Source organism: Tetrao urogallus (assembly GCF_951394365.1).
Source record: "Tetrao urogallus genome assembly, chromosome: 1".
In the NCBI taxonomy this organism is placed as follows: domain Eukaryota; kingdom Metazoa; phylum Chordata; class Aves; order Galliformes; family Phasianidae; genus Tetrao; species Tetrao urogallus.
In genome coordinates, this window is record NC_136813.1 from 158,783,467 (window position 1) to 158,799,106 (window position 15,640).

Here is a 15,640-nt window from a genome sequence, read left to right on the forward strand (position 1 = left end):
GTGAAAGCAGATGCAGGGCTAGAAACTCTTATCTGTTGATAAAGAAGTTATTAAAAATGCTATTTTTTGATTTTATGAAGTTTTTTTTTTTCGTTCTGCTGATAGCAAACTTAAGCATCTTGGATACCATTACATTTCAACCTCTGACTTAAATCAGGACTTGTTATTAACAATGATACTTGAAGCCCAAACTGGATAGAGACAAAAAAGTATTTAAAAACCTGCATGTTTTATTTTCGACTTCTAAAACCTTAACGTTGCAGTAGAAAAAGTAAAAAACAAAACAAAAACAGTAAACAGTGGCGTTCTGTAAACTAACACAGGACCATATGCAGAATGTTCCTACACCACTCAAATGCAGTCAGTACAAGCAGCAATCTGGCCTCCCTCTCTTCGATCCCTTCTCCTTGAAATAAACCAGTACATACCCAGAGATTTTAACTATAAAATGAGGATACATTCATTCTTGTTTTCTCCCATTTATCAACAGTCAGTTGCCACACACTGCAGTGATTTGCAAATGAAATTCATACAGTCTCCATTACAGAATTGGAGAGAACGCATACAACTCCACGACTGAAGTCCTTTCATCCTCATTACAGGCTCCTTGCCAACACTCATCACATATCTTTAGACTGATCATCCTCTTCAAGTTTTCTGATTTCACTCTTTAAACAGTTGATGGTTTCACGACTTGCTTTTAACCTTTCTTTAAGCTCAGCAATTTCAAAACTGGTTTTCTTTTTGGCAGCTTCCAGCTTTTCCCTGGTTTTTACTTCAAGATCTGCAACTGTGATGGCAATAAAGAAAAAGAAATATGAATTATCTTTAAAATTTCGACTTTTCTTTATACATGTGGCAGTAATTTGGAAAGCACATGTCCTGAAAAAATACAAAACAATTACTTTTAGCCTTACAGACTCAGCAATGTTAGTAAAAATGGTAACTGGAAAAAAAATGGAATAGCAGAAGAAGAAAAGTTTGCTTGATGACCTCATTCAGTCTATCAGTTTCGTGGTTGAAACAGTGTAATTCACAGTGGCATTTGCCAGAGTAAAAAACAAAGAAAAACAAACAAACAAATAATAAAAAAAAAAAAAAAAAAAAAGAACAACAAAACCCCAAAAATTAAAGATTAGGTGAAAAAAAATCTCAACTGCTTACAGCAAAAGAAACGGGTGATAGTGATCAAATCTCCCCTCAGTCGTGGATCCCTCCAGATCCCACACATATCATACTTATGGACAGTGCAATTCAGTGAGGATAATTTTTGCTTGCACTTCACACCTTCATAAAATCAACCAAACTATCCCAAATATGATAAGCCAGGCATCAATCATGCCCCATCCCTGGAGGTGTTCAAGGCCAGGTTGGATGGGACCGTGGGCAGCTTGGTCTAGCATTAAATGTGGAGGTTGGTGGCCCTGCCTGTGGTGGGGGGTTGGAGATTCACGATCCTTGAGGTCCCTTCCAACCCAGGCCATTCTGTGATTCTGTGATCGCGCTGTCACCGCTAACACCAAGCTATTCAAAATTCATGCAGCCAAACTCACTGTATGATCACATCCTGCAGAAAACATTAATAGTAAATGACAGTTGGTGAAGGTATTCTCATTTTGCACTTACACTCTGTTTCATGCTTGTAAGCGCCAAGTGTCAGCTGACGGGACGTTGTTAACAGTTGCTGCATCATGGCAGTAGGATCTTGAAATATCTAAGGAAGGACCAAAGTACACAGCCCCATTAATACTTTTCTAAATAAAGTCAGGCTTGGTTTACATTAAAATTTTCATACCATTTCATCATAGAATTCAGAAACTACAGTTTTCTTTCCCAGGATCGCGTTGGTGTCAGACTGAAAAAGCTTCAGCAAGTGATACAGGGTTACCTAGATACAAAGACAGAGCTTTATCAGCTTGACAACCACAGGGAAACACCAATCATCTCCTAGATACAAAACAGTAGCAGATGTTCTTACTAAACAACTGTATAGGATTTTAAATGCTTTTAGGAATACAAAAATAAACATCATACAACATCAGCAGAGTTACTTAAATTCAGTATTCATTATTAAACATGCCTGCTATAAATGCAGCTTGATGTCTTTATATTGTCTGGGCAAGTGCTTGAGGATAGATGCATAAGAACCCACAAAGACCTTCTTTAAAGCATTTCCAAACAGAGAAGATGATTTAGTTTAGAGCCATTTTGCCAATAAATCAGTTTGAGAGTGGTTTCCACAGCCTTATCATTGCTGTAGTTTAGGTGCGGTGCAATGTGTTCCTGTACTGCCAAGCACCAGAGAAGCCAAGTGCAGCCAAAGCCGTCCCAGAAGCCTCAGCCTGCAGTGCAGCACAGAAACCAGCAAACACAGGCACCCACTGAATGAAGACAGAGCACGTTTCCTGGAAAAGTGAGCTCTACCAGCTCCGTGGCTGGCGGGCTGTGACCAGCCGTACAAAGCAGCCCAGCACCGGGCCGCCAGAATGGCAGAAGCACTATCAGAAGCTCAGCGTACTCACAGGTCGCTCGTTTGGGTCAATGAAAAATATCTTGATGATGATTTCAAATTCGCCCCAGCCCGTTTCGGTGATCTCGTACGGCGGTTTGGTAACGACTGCAGCGCGAAACAGAGATGAGGGCGATGAGCCTCAGCGGGACCGAGGGGAACAAACGCCCCGACACAACACCCACCTCGGAGAGGATTCCCGTAGCTCTCGTGCAGCTTGAACTGGATTTTTTTCACGTAGGCGGACATGTCCTAGGAGAGAAGCTCGCTCAGCCCCACCGCGCACCCGGGCACGGCGCCGACGGCACGGGCGCTTCGGGCCCTACCTCGTTCCTGTAGGGCTTCACGTAAACCGTCCACTGATGCGTGTGCCCGTCCTCCTCCCTCTTCTTCCCGAAGTACCGCGCCACGTTCCCGTACACTACCGGCTTCACGATGGTGACGCCCTTGCGCGGGAGAGAAGAGAAGCGGCAGCGGCGAGAAGCGCGCCTGTAAGCGCCGCAGCAGCCCGAGCCGGGCGGGCCGGCAGAGGCCCCGGCACCCGCCGGACGAGCCCCGCGCCCGCCCCTTCCCTCCGCCCGCGCCGCACCTTCACCCTGCCCCCGGAGTCAGGCCCGAACTCAGCCATTCTCTTGAACATATTGCACCGGAGGGGGCGCCGCCCGCAGCCGCGCCGCGCTCAGCTCCCGCCCCGGCCCGGCCCGGCCCCGCCGCACCGCAGCGCTCAGCCCCGCGGCCCCGGCGCCCGCGTCGCGTCACGGGGGCGGGGCGGCGCCGTCACGGGGCGCCTGTTGGCCGCCGGTTGGCCGCGAGCTCCCGCCCGGCCCCCGCCCCGCCCCGCCCGCGCCGCGAGTGGCGCCCAGACAGCGGAAAGAGGCGCGGAGCGACGGGAAGCCGTTTGCGGATGGTGGCTTTAATGAGGAACGCGTTTAAAACTGCCAAGCGGGGATCGTCGCGCTAGCAAAGCGGTCGGCCGTGCGGCGGGCGGGCTGGGCGCGGCGGCTCCTCACAGGCGGCAGCCTCTGATCCACGCGTGGACGTCGGTGCCCTTGCAGCGGTTGCGCCAGGCGACCCTGAGCGGAGGGAGAGGAGCGGTGAGGGACGGCGCTGCCGTCGGCGCTGTTGGCTCCTCTCCCCGGAACCCCCCGCCACCTACCACGCGTTCATGCCGTTTCCATCGCTGACGATCTTCTTCGCGCAGTTCACGCTCGCCGTTATGTCCGAGCTCAGCAGTGCTTAAGAAAGGAAGCGGAAAAGGCGGCATTTCATGATTTTATTTTTAATCGTCTTCAGGCGATCAGCGTGTTGGCGTTGAGCACTTTGCTCCCCGCTCCCGTGGGCCCGCACGGTGTCTGCTGAAACAGGCAGCGGAGCGGCGCCAGTGTGTGCAGCACGCAGGGACAGACAGCGTGGGGGAGAAGAGCGAGAGATGCGCCACGACCTGGGGAAAGGGAACCTGGGAGCAGCGTGCAGCCACCCTGGGCTTCTAGATCCCCATTCTAAGGCCTGACTGCACAGAGATCCTTACTCATCTCTGGGATGTCTGCTGTCCAGTCTTTGGTAAGGGATCACAGAATCAGACAGTGCCTGGGTTGGAAGAGACCTCGAGGATCACGGTTATCCAGCCCCACTGCCACAGGCAGGGCCACCAGCCTCCCCATTTAATACTAGACCAGGCTGCCAGGGACCCCATCCAACCTGGCCTTGAACACCTCCAGGGAAGGGGCATCCACAACCTCTCTGGGCAGCCTGTGCCAGCACCTCACCGCTCTCTGAGTAAATAGCAAAGCCTTGAGATGTGTGGCAGTTTCTCTAAGTTCCAAAGAAAACCAAAGAATTTTCCTCTAGCGACTTCCAGCTATCAGAATGCAGGCAGAGTAAACCCAGTGAAGCAAAGCCACAAACGATGCAGAATAATCCAGGCTGCAAGATGAAGCTCTATTTCATGCATTTGTCTTTGGAAGATAGAGTTAGAATATAGCATGCGGCTACTGGTGTGACAACAAACAACTTTCTGCCATCATTTTATGGTTAATCTGCAACCAAACTGTTTTGCCTATGGTACCTAACTGCACTGTTAGTTGGCTTTCTTGGCAGATAACCATCCATTCAGCTGTGCTCTAGAAAGACAAAAGGGTTATTGCACTGTTCTAAACACCCACACTTTAAACAAAACTGAAATCCTAACTAAAAGGATGTGAGAAAGAAAGATTTTAGTCTTTTCTATTTTGCTTTCCGTGTGAACATGGCCATTTTGGGGGTGAACAAGCATCACAAATTAGCTGGCAGCGTAAGCCCTGTGCTGTGTTGGACACAGGCTGATGAGAAAGCTTGCAGTTACAGTATGGTTACCCTGACCTCTTCTGCTGTCCCGTTTTCACTCTGCCTGCAGATTATTTTCCCTCGAATGTGTTGGTCCTAGCTACATGTGTAGGCATTCCTTGTCCGTGTCAAAATGAGTTGGTGTTACAGGGATGCATTATTTGTTTGGCCGTACAGATGAACAAAACACAGCACACGATCAAAATGTTTTCCTCCCTATACCTGCCGTTGCACATGCATCCCACATGGATGGTACTTAGATAGAAATAATTGTGGGAGGGCCAACGCATATAGGATGATTGTTTCATAGGAGTCTCCTATTAAAAATGATGCTTTTTCCTTTGTATGTACAGACCTCGAGTGTCACTTCACCTTTATCTAACTAGGGGGGATTTGCAAATCTGTTCACCTCTCCTCCCCTTCACTAGTGGGATGGGGAAGTGGCATTTTGGACAATATCTTGCGAGGGTCAAGCTCTTACTACCTTCAAAGAAAAATTTCCAGAGGTTAGTGCCACTGCTAATCAATAAATGGCTTCTCTGAAACCTCTTTTCTCTAGAAACATTCAGATGGGTAGACAGGGAAACACAGTTCCTGCCATTAAGAAACTTTTTCCTCTCATGTGCGCATGGCTACAGTGCAGATCTCCTTTTCGAAAATGAGAAGAGTGAGTTTGAATTTTGTTCTGCTTTGTTCTAAAGATGGGGTTGTAACCAACCTTTGCTCATCTACTAGCACATGGATTATGGAAGGGCATTTGTTGCCTTGAGAAACTGAGCTCACCTGAGCATGGGATATTGCACAGGTTCCTGGAGCCTGGGGTCCTGCCGTCGTTGCACCACCAGCGGCTGTTGATCTGTAGGATTCCGTAGTCGGTACTCCCATCTGTGTTACGGTTTGTAGCATGTGTGTTGAAGTTACTCTCGAATTTTGCGGCACACACCCCTGTCAAAGTTCCATTCAAAAGAAAAAAAACAACCCTCCGAGATTATTATTTTAAACCTGTATCTGACTTATGTATGAAGGTACACAATCCATCTCTTCTCTTAATTGAAAGATGACTGTGTCCAGAGCACACCGTTTTTCCAATCCAACCAGGTGTGAAAACATGTGTTAACTTCAAAATGTTCTTAGTAAACCTGGCACAGGATTTCTACTCCTAAAAATAAATTCCAGCATGCTTTTGTGCGTTCCTCCCTCCCTATATACAGACACACAAATCATGCCTCAGGATGCTGGCAGGCAGGCTGTGCTCTGCAGCGCAGCTCCTACCACTCTTGGAAGCTTTGGGCAGCCCCAGCACGTCTCACAGGTGGTGCTTTTGGCAAGCAGTGCAGATGCATCCGAACAAAGCTGCTCGCATTGCTCCTGCTGCCAGGCACACCCCGTGTTCTTTCTGCATCAATACGTGCTCACCTTAATGAGGCTTATTTCAGCTGCTTGTACTTTACGTGGCTTATGATGGCCTCATTTTGTCCTATTTATGTGCTGCTGCATCCGTGTCAGGGCAGCAGGAAGGAGGAGGGATGGGGACAGCAATTCACGTTTCAGCTGTGAACATGATGGATTGCTCTCCAGATCTGGGAACAGAATGCATGCATGCTTCCCTTCAAAGGAAATTGGTTTAACAATAATCTGTTGTCAGTGCCCACCAGAGGAAAGAAGCTTTCAAGTGGCCCCTCACTCCTTGACTCTAGGATCCCCTCTCAGCCCACTTTCTTTCTGACTGACCTTCCCACATCAGCATGCACAGCATCCCTTCTCCCCCACTACTCCTTGTAGCAACCCCCACCAAGCCAGCCTGACACCAGTGTCTCTGCCCAGCATGGCTCCGCACTCTGCTCCTGCTTGCTCCACAGCCTTGGGAACATCTGCAGAGGAAGGAACTGAAGCAAGTAAAACCAGAGCACGTAGGATCTGGGGAGGTAGAATGGGGCAGGCTGCTTCTGGGAAACCTTTCTGATGACAGCATCTCTGTTCAGCTGAGGAAGAATCATAGGGAAAGGAGCGTAAAGGGAAAATCTGTAGAAAATACCTGCAGTCTGTGCAAGCAGAGATGGACTAAACCGATGGCTTCTTAATATCTAAATTCCAACATCACGCAGACCTGCTCACTTTAAAGAAGCTTGTTAAATGGAAATTCCCACCCCGTGTGCTCCCTGGAAATCATAAGAGTACAGACTTACAGTTTCCCAGGCTGTAGCCCCGATAGTTATCAAGTCCCAGACGCTTCATAGCTGCTGCCAGCTCACATCGTCCATAGACTTTCCCCAGGGCAGCCAGGGGCAGGAAGCAAAGCACCAAGATTAGCAAAGACCTCATGTTGCCAGTGTCGTACACACAGTGGGACTGCAGGCTCTCTTGCACCTGTCTCTTCTTTTAAATTCTTCCCACCCCCTTTTGATTTCTCTGTTCTACAGTTGTCAGAAACACCCTCTTGAGTATACAGAAATTTCCCAACACTTAAAACATCACTCTAAACTTGCCAAATTTCTTATACAATGTGGGAAGTACCACGTTAGCTAAGCAACAGAGGAATTTTATTGTCTGTTGCAATATCTACATTCTTGATTTTACTGCATAGCCACTGTTCATCATCAACATACCACTAGTAACAACGTAATAAAAGTAGCCATAGTAAATAAACAGGTTTTAATTGGCAGAATTACTAAACCATTCCCTGACAATGCAAATTTGGCTTTTCTTCTCAAGTGCTGAAGGATGCGACACATCCTTTGTGCATTAACAGGTGCAACTTGGTCATGCTGTGCTATTACACAGTGTCTGAAGCAGTGCTGGGTTCATCAGGGCTCTGGGTGCAGGGGGCCGTGGAGCCATTCGGCGGCAGGTGGGGTAAGGCATCAGGCAGGAGTATTTGGGGAGGAAGGAGCACATGCAGAAGGCACAACTTCAACATTCCTCTTCTACTGAAATCTACTGAAATCTGAGATCTACTGAAATGAAGAAGTGTGAAAAACTCTCTGCTCTAGCCATCGGCACCTGTTGTATTGTTCCTGTTTTGATAGTGGAACTAATAAAGAGAAGTTGCAGCTCAGAAAGCCAGTGATATCCTGAGCTCCATCAGAAGAGGGGTGGCCAGCAGGGTGTGGAAGGTGATTGTCCTTCTTTACTCTGCCCTTTTGAGCCCCATCTGGAGTACTGCATCCAGGCCTGGGGTTCCCCAGTACAAGAAAGATGGAGAAATGTTGAAGGCTCCAGAGGAGGGCCACAAAGGTGATCAGGGGGCTGGAGCACCTCTCCTATAATGACAGGCTGAGGGAGCTGGGCTTGTTCAGCCTGGAGAAGACTGCGAGGAGACCTCATTGCAGCCTTCCATTTTTTAAAGGGGATTATTAGAACGAGGGAATCAACTTTTTACAAGAGTAAACAGTGATGGAACGAGGGGGAATGGATTTGACCTCAAGGCAGGAAGGCTTAGATTGGATGTCAGGGGAAAGTTCTTCACAGAGAAAGTGGTGAGGTGCTGGCACAGGCTGCCCAAAGAAGTTGTGGATGCTCCATCCCTGGAGGTGTTCAAGGCCAGGTTGGATGGGGCCCTGGGCAGCCTGGTCTGCTACAGATCTGGAGGTTGGTGGCCCTGCCTGTGGCAGGGGAATTGGAGTTTAATGATCCTTGGTGTCTCTTCTAATCCAAGGCCATTCTACGATTCTATGATCCTATGAAGTCGGTTTCACCACTAATCTGGAGCCCCGATGCTCAGCTTGTACAAGATGTTTCTAGTGGGAATAACTAAGCTGAACTACTGAAAGCAGGTATACTTTTTAATGTTACTTTCTACCAGAGTTTGAAATTGTTGTTTGCTGTGTTCATTTCAGAAGGACAGTGCTGGCAAGAAGCAGTCTGCCTGCATATAGTTGTATTCAATTGGAAGTGCTATGTTTAGGCAGCCTTGCATGGGGAACTGCAGACGCTTCAGAAAGTGCACTGGAAAATTGACCCTAATGTTTAGGAGCCTCTTTAGGAGATCAGCTTTTTACAGTGTCCTTCTTCAAAATACAACTCCATTAGAGAGTAGCTGCTCCAATAGGGCTCCTAGACTCCATATTCCAAGCCAAACCACTTGATGATACTGATTGCATTGAAGTATCAGTTCAATTTAATGGCAACAAATGGCACTTTTTGAGGATTAGCGTTGCCTCGTGGTCAATAAGCATGGCCCAGATGAGTGCAGCCCATCTGGGCCACGCTGCAATTTCAACAAAAGCCACTCTTGTGGTTTCACCTTTGTTTGAGAGCAGTGAGTTGGGACGGTCAGGCACTCCCTGACCATACCTGGAACTCCTGCTCCTTGGATCACAGCCTGACCCAAAAAGTGCCAGAACTGTACAAACTGGGATTACTGGAACTGTACAGCTGAGAGAAAATTCCAGGATTGCCTCACCTGAACTGTAGCCAGAATGGAAAGTTTTCTGACCAAAGTCAGTTATCTTGAGGCCCTATAAATAAAGGTCCTAAGAGTCCCTTTTGTTCTCTAGGACTGCACTGAGCTGTGATCCTCAATTCCCACCTGAGCTGGGATATCTGTCAGGTTTGGTTTTTTTTTTTTTTCTTTCCTGAGAGTAACATTACTAACCCTGTGATTTACTGCAGAAATATTAATAAACCCTAAATCACTGCTAAAACTACAGCTGTATGCAATCAATCCATGCCAGTAGCCTGAGAGACCTGAGTTCTTATTTGACCTCTGCTGGGGTCAATAAGTAACTAAGCAAAAAGACATATAAATACCCTAGCTATCCAGTAAAGGTCTCAATTTCTTCATGATAAATGCAGCTAAAACCTCATTGTCTTCAGATTTATTATCCGTATGATTTTTACCCTCTTCCTTGTAAGCAGACTTTCATAGCCAGAACTGTGCTGTCACCAACAGGGAAGAAATGAAAATCTTAGCAAACTCCTTTCCAGTTCACAGTTATTATTTCTAAATACCAGTAAAGAAACGGGTGACTTCATGATGTCAAACAGAAACATTCCCAGCTAGTTCCTCATTCTCCTGCCAGTAGTCATCTGCCAACTGCAGATGTACCATAATTAAGAAGCTTAAGAGGAAGATCCTTTCTGGAAGTCCTATAAAAATGCACTGCTGTTTCAACAGACTTCATAGGAGTGTGCAGTACTGGCTCCAACAGGAGCTGGATTCCTTCAGGGACTGTGGTTATTCACTTTCATAATGCGCAAGGTGTTTCCTCCTGCACCTTAAAGACAATTGTTCCTGTTTCTGAGCATATTGACTAGTAGTGCCTCTGCCAGGAACAGCTTTCAAAAGCTGCATTCAAAGAAACCTGAAATTCTATACACGGTTTCTGATCCTCCTTCAGACCCTGAGATTACGAACATTTGGGACTGCATCCTTCATTTTGCAAGTGTAACAACTTCTCTCATGCCGAGAAGAGCACTTCTCTTTTTCTCTGGTATTCAAAATGTTCCTGACAGCGTGAAAAAGAAAAAATAACAAAGGCAATTCTACATTCGCATACACACACCCTCCTAAGTAGCATGCATGATCATTAAAGGAAGATCTGGCCTTGGAGCTGGGGGTACATTCCCACTGTGTGTTCCCTCCCAGTTTGGCAGTTCTGACTTAAAATGGTGGAAAAACAAAGATGTCAGAGACCACATTTAAGCATCCAAGAGGCATCAGTCAGGCCAGAAATTTGATGATGTGCAGAAGATAAGCAGTTTTCCTCAGCTTGGGATGATCCTTCTGATGGGCTGGTGAAGGTCAAGGTGATGCTAATGCTAATGAGCAGGCAGCACGGGACCCACCGTTACTGCATCCATCAGCTGAGAGCATCCCTCATCTTGGTGTGCTAGTGCCATCGCTGCCAGGATGGCAGAGCACCTAGAGCAGCAAGTGTCACTTTGCCATCTCCTATTTTAGCATCTTACCGCAGCAAATAGCAAGAACTGCCATCGTGATTCTCCACGCAGTTCACCAGAAAAGTTACCTGTGACTTATTTTACAAACCAAGGACTGCAAGGTGGCCTTGGCAAACAGCACCTTTGGCTTGGGGCATGCCTGTATAAATCAGGCAACACTGTCTGACAGCTTTATTATTTCTTAATTCTATTGAGCTACACAACCCTTCAGATGTCTCTCTCTTGATGTCAGCCTGCCCCACAAGTTCTTGTTTGGGTTTGTCACATCGTGTTTATTGGTTGAAGAGAATTAGTAAGCAAGAAATCTCTCTTCTTCTTATGGGCAGCTGGACAGATTGCCAAGATTGTAACAGAAGAATGACAGTGAAATGATCTGTAAAGAACACAGAGACACTGACACTGTGGAAATCCCGGCAAAATATATCCGTGTCTGTGTTATGTCAAAGATAACTACATAATAGAAGTAGAAAAATGCATAGATTTGGCAGTGACAAAGTAGTAGTAATTTATGGCTCACCTCAAACAGTAAGAACTGGCAAGAATATCGAATGGCAGAAAGCTTTCACCTAGACATTCTTTGCAAGACTGCTGAAAATCCTGCTTGGGTGGCATCAACAGAACAAGAAGACAACACTGAAGAATTAAACGGCTGCCAAAGTGAACACAAAAATAGGCCTTTATTTGTCAGAGATACAAGCTGGGAAAGAATGGAGGACAACAAGGAAGTTGTACAAGAACAACTGGGTGATGTAGAAAATGGCATAGTCAGAACAGAACAGAGCTTAAGCACATTAGAGCCCCGAGGATCTCCACAGATACAAAAGCTTATCTACTGTATCTGATCCCAAATACAGAATTTATGGGAGGCCACAGCTTGGAAGGTACTTGCAGCAAATTGATTATGTGCTAATACCACCGTGAAAACCCTACTGAGATTGCACTAGGAATTCTGCATGTATTTTTGTTAGAGGAATACATATTCTGTCCTGTTACAGGAAACATGAACTGAAATTTAAATCTGCAAGAATAGGGCAAGTAGATGTAACACAGCCTGTCCCAAAGAATGGAAACAAGCTTACAGAAGTGAGGGCAGAAGTATTAACCAGGTTGTGCGGGCTCTGGCAGATGAAAAGCTTGACACAAATCAGCAAGGGGCTCTGGGAGTCTGAAAGGCCAACATTATCCTAGGCTGCATCAAAACAGGGGCGGCCAGCAGGGAGGGGGAGGTGATTGTCCCCATCTGCTCTGCCTTTGTAAGGCCCCATCTGGAGTACTGCACCCAGACCTGGGCTCCACAAGAAAGCTGTGAAACTGTTGGAGTGGGTCGAGAGGAGGGCCACTAAGATGATTGGAGGTTTGGAGCACCTCCTCTACAAAGACAGGTTGAGGGAGCTGGGCTTTTTCAGCCTGGAGAAGAGAAGGCTGCGGGGATAGACCCTATTTCATCTTAAAATGAGTCTCAGAAAGGGCTATAAGATGCGGTTAGCTGCCCTAGCAGGAGACTGAACTTCTTATCCCAGCCTGTATTCTACAGCTCTCAGCATTTTCCTGTGGCCTTACAAAGAAGAATGTAACCTAGAAGACCCTCCTCCACCAGCCTCTTTCACCTTTAATTTGCTGTGTTGGATGCAACTTGTCATAGAGAAGACTGATATGGAAGAATGAAAAATAAATAAGCTTCCATTTGTTTTTAAGCCTCACATAAAGATTTGATCACTGTGAGAATCCTACATTAATAGATCCATTGTTTGAACGTCCACAGGTTTGACTGTGATTACCAGCATGGAGACGCTCTTAGTAAAATGAAAAGGAAAAAAGAAGCAGCATAACTAGAAAAACCGTCACCAAACACATGCTCAACACATTCTGAAATAAAGGAAATTGCACCAAGTGCTGTCATTTCCAAAGCAGTTGCTTTCAGAGCCACAAGCAGGTTGTGGCATAGTGCAAGTGGAGGAAAACCACTGCAAGAACAAAAGCAGAATGAAAATAGTCTGCATCGTGAGATGACAGGGAAGGGGCTGGAAGCAGATGGGATTGTTGGAGCTGGACTGTGTTACACAGGCTTGCTGCTGCAGCGGAGGACAGGGCTATGGATTACCTGGAGACTGGCAGCTCTTATCCAGAGAAAGGAGTGATAGGAGATGCAAGTGCTGCAATAAGCGTGGGTATACAAGAAACCAAAAACTGCTACGCACTCATTTGAGAATTGTGGTTTTAAATTTGCCAACTTTTTCAAGTTAAAAAGAGATGGGAACATTTTTGTTGTTCTTAAGGGGATTCCCTATAATCTCCCAGGAGCTGATCTCATGTGGGCCTTGTGGGAGAGTCCCCTCTCTCGCTTCTTCCAGCCCCAAAAAGACCAAATGAAGTGGGGAAGAGGTGGCTGACGCTGTGTGTTAACCACAGCTGGGGGTTGCACAAACCTGGCTGTGTCATGCCACCATCCTTTCTGCTGGCTATAGCAGGCTATTAATTTAATTTGTTGGTAAGGCCTTTTTGTTTTTGTTTTCTAAATAAAATACTTGAGTTTATATAAGCTTTCCTTTGTTCCTTGGTAATACCCCCAAGCCCTCTCAGTTCAAAATCTAAGCCAGTTATTGACACAATTAAAAACTAAAATGCTGGAAGAGGTGATAACGTAGACATGTTTTATTTCCAAATTCATTTTGAGTAAAAGAATTGCTTTGTTTTGTTTTTCCAAATCACTGAATGGAACGGTTGGAGTAACGCAAAATCAGGAAGGCACAGCAGGGATCCCACATGACGGGAAAAGAAAAGATTTTTCTGCAACGTTGTCCTGTTAGTGCTGTGAGAGAAACACTAAGAAAGTGGTACTGTACTCCAACTGAGATGGCAGGCAGCCAGCAAAGAGCTTCAGCCGTTATGGAGAGTTTATACTTACACAGAGCTCAAAATAGTTTTTCTTGTAGAGAAAAGTGGTACTCGCTCATCTGGTTTTATGGCTGCTAATAAAACACTGACCTTCTCTCACCCTTTCCATTCAAAGTAGTTTATGTATTTTAAAAATATATCCACCACACACAGTTTATGCATTATTTCCATCAGTTCTTCTGCAACACTCCGTTGGTTGTTCTGAATGGGTCCCCATTTTCACTATTCCTACACTAGTGGTCTTTGAGAAATTGGGAGCTGTGGACCTACATGCTGCAAAGAGTCCAGGATAAATGACTTAAGAATGCAAGAATGCAGTTTTAATTACATTCATACTCCAATTAACATTTTGAGGTTGGAGCCCAAGTCCTTTACAGCTTGATCCATGAATAAGGATCCTGTTTGGGATGAATGGTCCCTGTTTTAATCCCCTTTCACTGGGGCAGAACTGTAACACACCCAGGCAGAGCCACATAATTTCTAAGCAGAGCTCAGCCTTCAGTGAGGGTGGCCGTCTGCCTGTCAGAAATACAACTGACTGTCAAGAGGGAAAAGGAGTACCAGGGAACCTAAGGAGTCTGTTTTAAGCACCAGTTTCAGCATCAGTTGCAAAATAACTGCAATTCTGCAGAGCTCCTCGCTTTCAGAGGCAAATGCAACTCAGAGTAACCCACCCACCTTCGGCCATTATTCAGAGGTGTGTTCATCAGAGAACTGCGACCAACATTTTCTCTTCCTGGGTTCTTTCACTCTAAGAGCATTCGTGCTAAGAGTAGGAGGACACACACTTGAGAACAGCGCACTCAAAAGATACTTGAAATAATGCACAGAATATAAGGCAAGAAAACTACTTCATGGGTGTCAAAGCCAGGAGAAAGCCTGCTAAGCTTACTTAGCAGGAAAAGGGGAAAGAAGCAACTGCCATCTGTCAGGTATGACAGATATGGGATAAGCAACAAATGCATGGATGTGGAATAGTAGAAGCAAGTGAATCAGATTTAACAACAGTGCTCATCTATCCAAGGCCTCATCAGTCAAGCAAGTGTTTAGAAGCAGTAGTTTTAGAAGATCTCATTAAGCGTGTTACCCTCTCAACTACTCAGCTTTCAGTCCCTCGCAACTCTATTTTAAATCGATCAATTCACTACACTCCCTCACAGAATAGATATCTGAAGTACAGGCTTTACAAACCAAAAAACTGCCCAACTCCTCCTCTTCCAGGCTTCCCTTGTCTCTAAATCTCAAAACCAAACGCCAAACAAAAGCCACCGAAGAAGAAACATGCACTTCTCCACGGGCAAACCAAGCTGTAAGCAGAGAAGCTAGTTCACGCCCCTAGATGGCAGGAGGGGCCTGCCACACTGCCTGGGAGCCTCTGCACCTTTTCTACCGTGTTCTGTGGGGCTGAGCACCCAGGGGCTCTCCTTCCTTCAAAGTGCCAGCACTGCTCAGAAAGTAACGCTTTCGGATCTCCTAAGAGGGAAAACCGGTGGGTAGATCAATGCCACTGCTAAACTTGCCTCCTCTAACATGTTTCGGTCAGTCGCCTCAACTCTTGCTTGGCAAACTCCTGAGCAGCAGCAGCTCTCACATATGACACAAACAAGCACCAACTCCGATTTTTTTCACTGTGGTTGGAGCAATTGTTAGCCAAAATGCATTCAGAAAGTCATGAGGAGCGTATCATGTTTTAACTGCTTTCAGCTATGCCAACCCTCTGTTGGAAGTGCTATGCGTGCAGACTGTGTCTCTATGAAACCACTTTCAAATTGAGTGCTTCTCCCTTCCCTAAATAGAACAGGAGCCAATAAGTTCACTTTCCATTACCTACTCGAGTACTGCTCTCCCAGATAGTTCTTACATCGCTTTCAATTTCACGTGGAGATGAATATTAAAAAACCTTTCCCAGATCACTAACATTCCTCTGTTGGCAAAGAAATGAAGCCTAGTGGAGCACTCAGTGGCTCCGGGTGAAACTAGTTCAGTTTGCACAGACACCATGGGGACTTCTAC

At 46.2% G+C, this 15,640-nt stretch overlaps 2 protein-coding genes across 2 annotated transcripts; both read right to left on the bottom strand.

The window, feature by feature from the left end:
• Window positions 1-620: 620 nt before the first annotated feature.
• Window positions 621-3,149, bottom strand: YEATS4 (YEATS domain containing 4; the record flags this gene model as incomplete). Its single annotated transcript, XM_079549646.1, has 7 exons — window positions 621-790; window positions 1,627-1,714; window positions 1,796-1,888; window positions 2,523-2,617; window positions 2,695-2,761; window positions 2,836-2,955; window positions 3,099-3,149. The coding sequence occupies 7 exons, from the start codon at window positions 3,147-3,149 to the stop codon at window positions 621-623; spliced, it is 684 nt and encodes a 227-aa protein (XP_079405772.1).
• Window positions 3,150-3,515: 366 nt separating this feature from the next.
• Window positions 3,516-7,153, bottom strand: LYZ (lysozyme; the record flags this gene model as incomplete). The annotated part of the gene is made up of 4 exons (XM_079549280.1): window positions 3,516-3,582; window positions 3,666-3,744; window positions 5,615-5,776; window positions 7,018-7,153. 4 exons carry the CDS (start codon window positions 7,151-7,153, stop codon window positions 3,516-3,518), a joined length of 444 nt encoding a protein of 147 aa, XP_079405406.1.
• Between the last annotated feature and the right edge of the window lie 8,487 nt (window positions 7,154-15,640).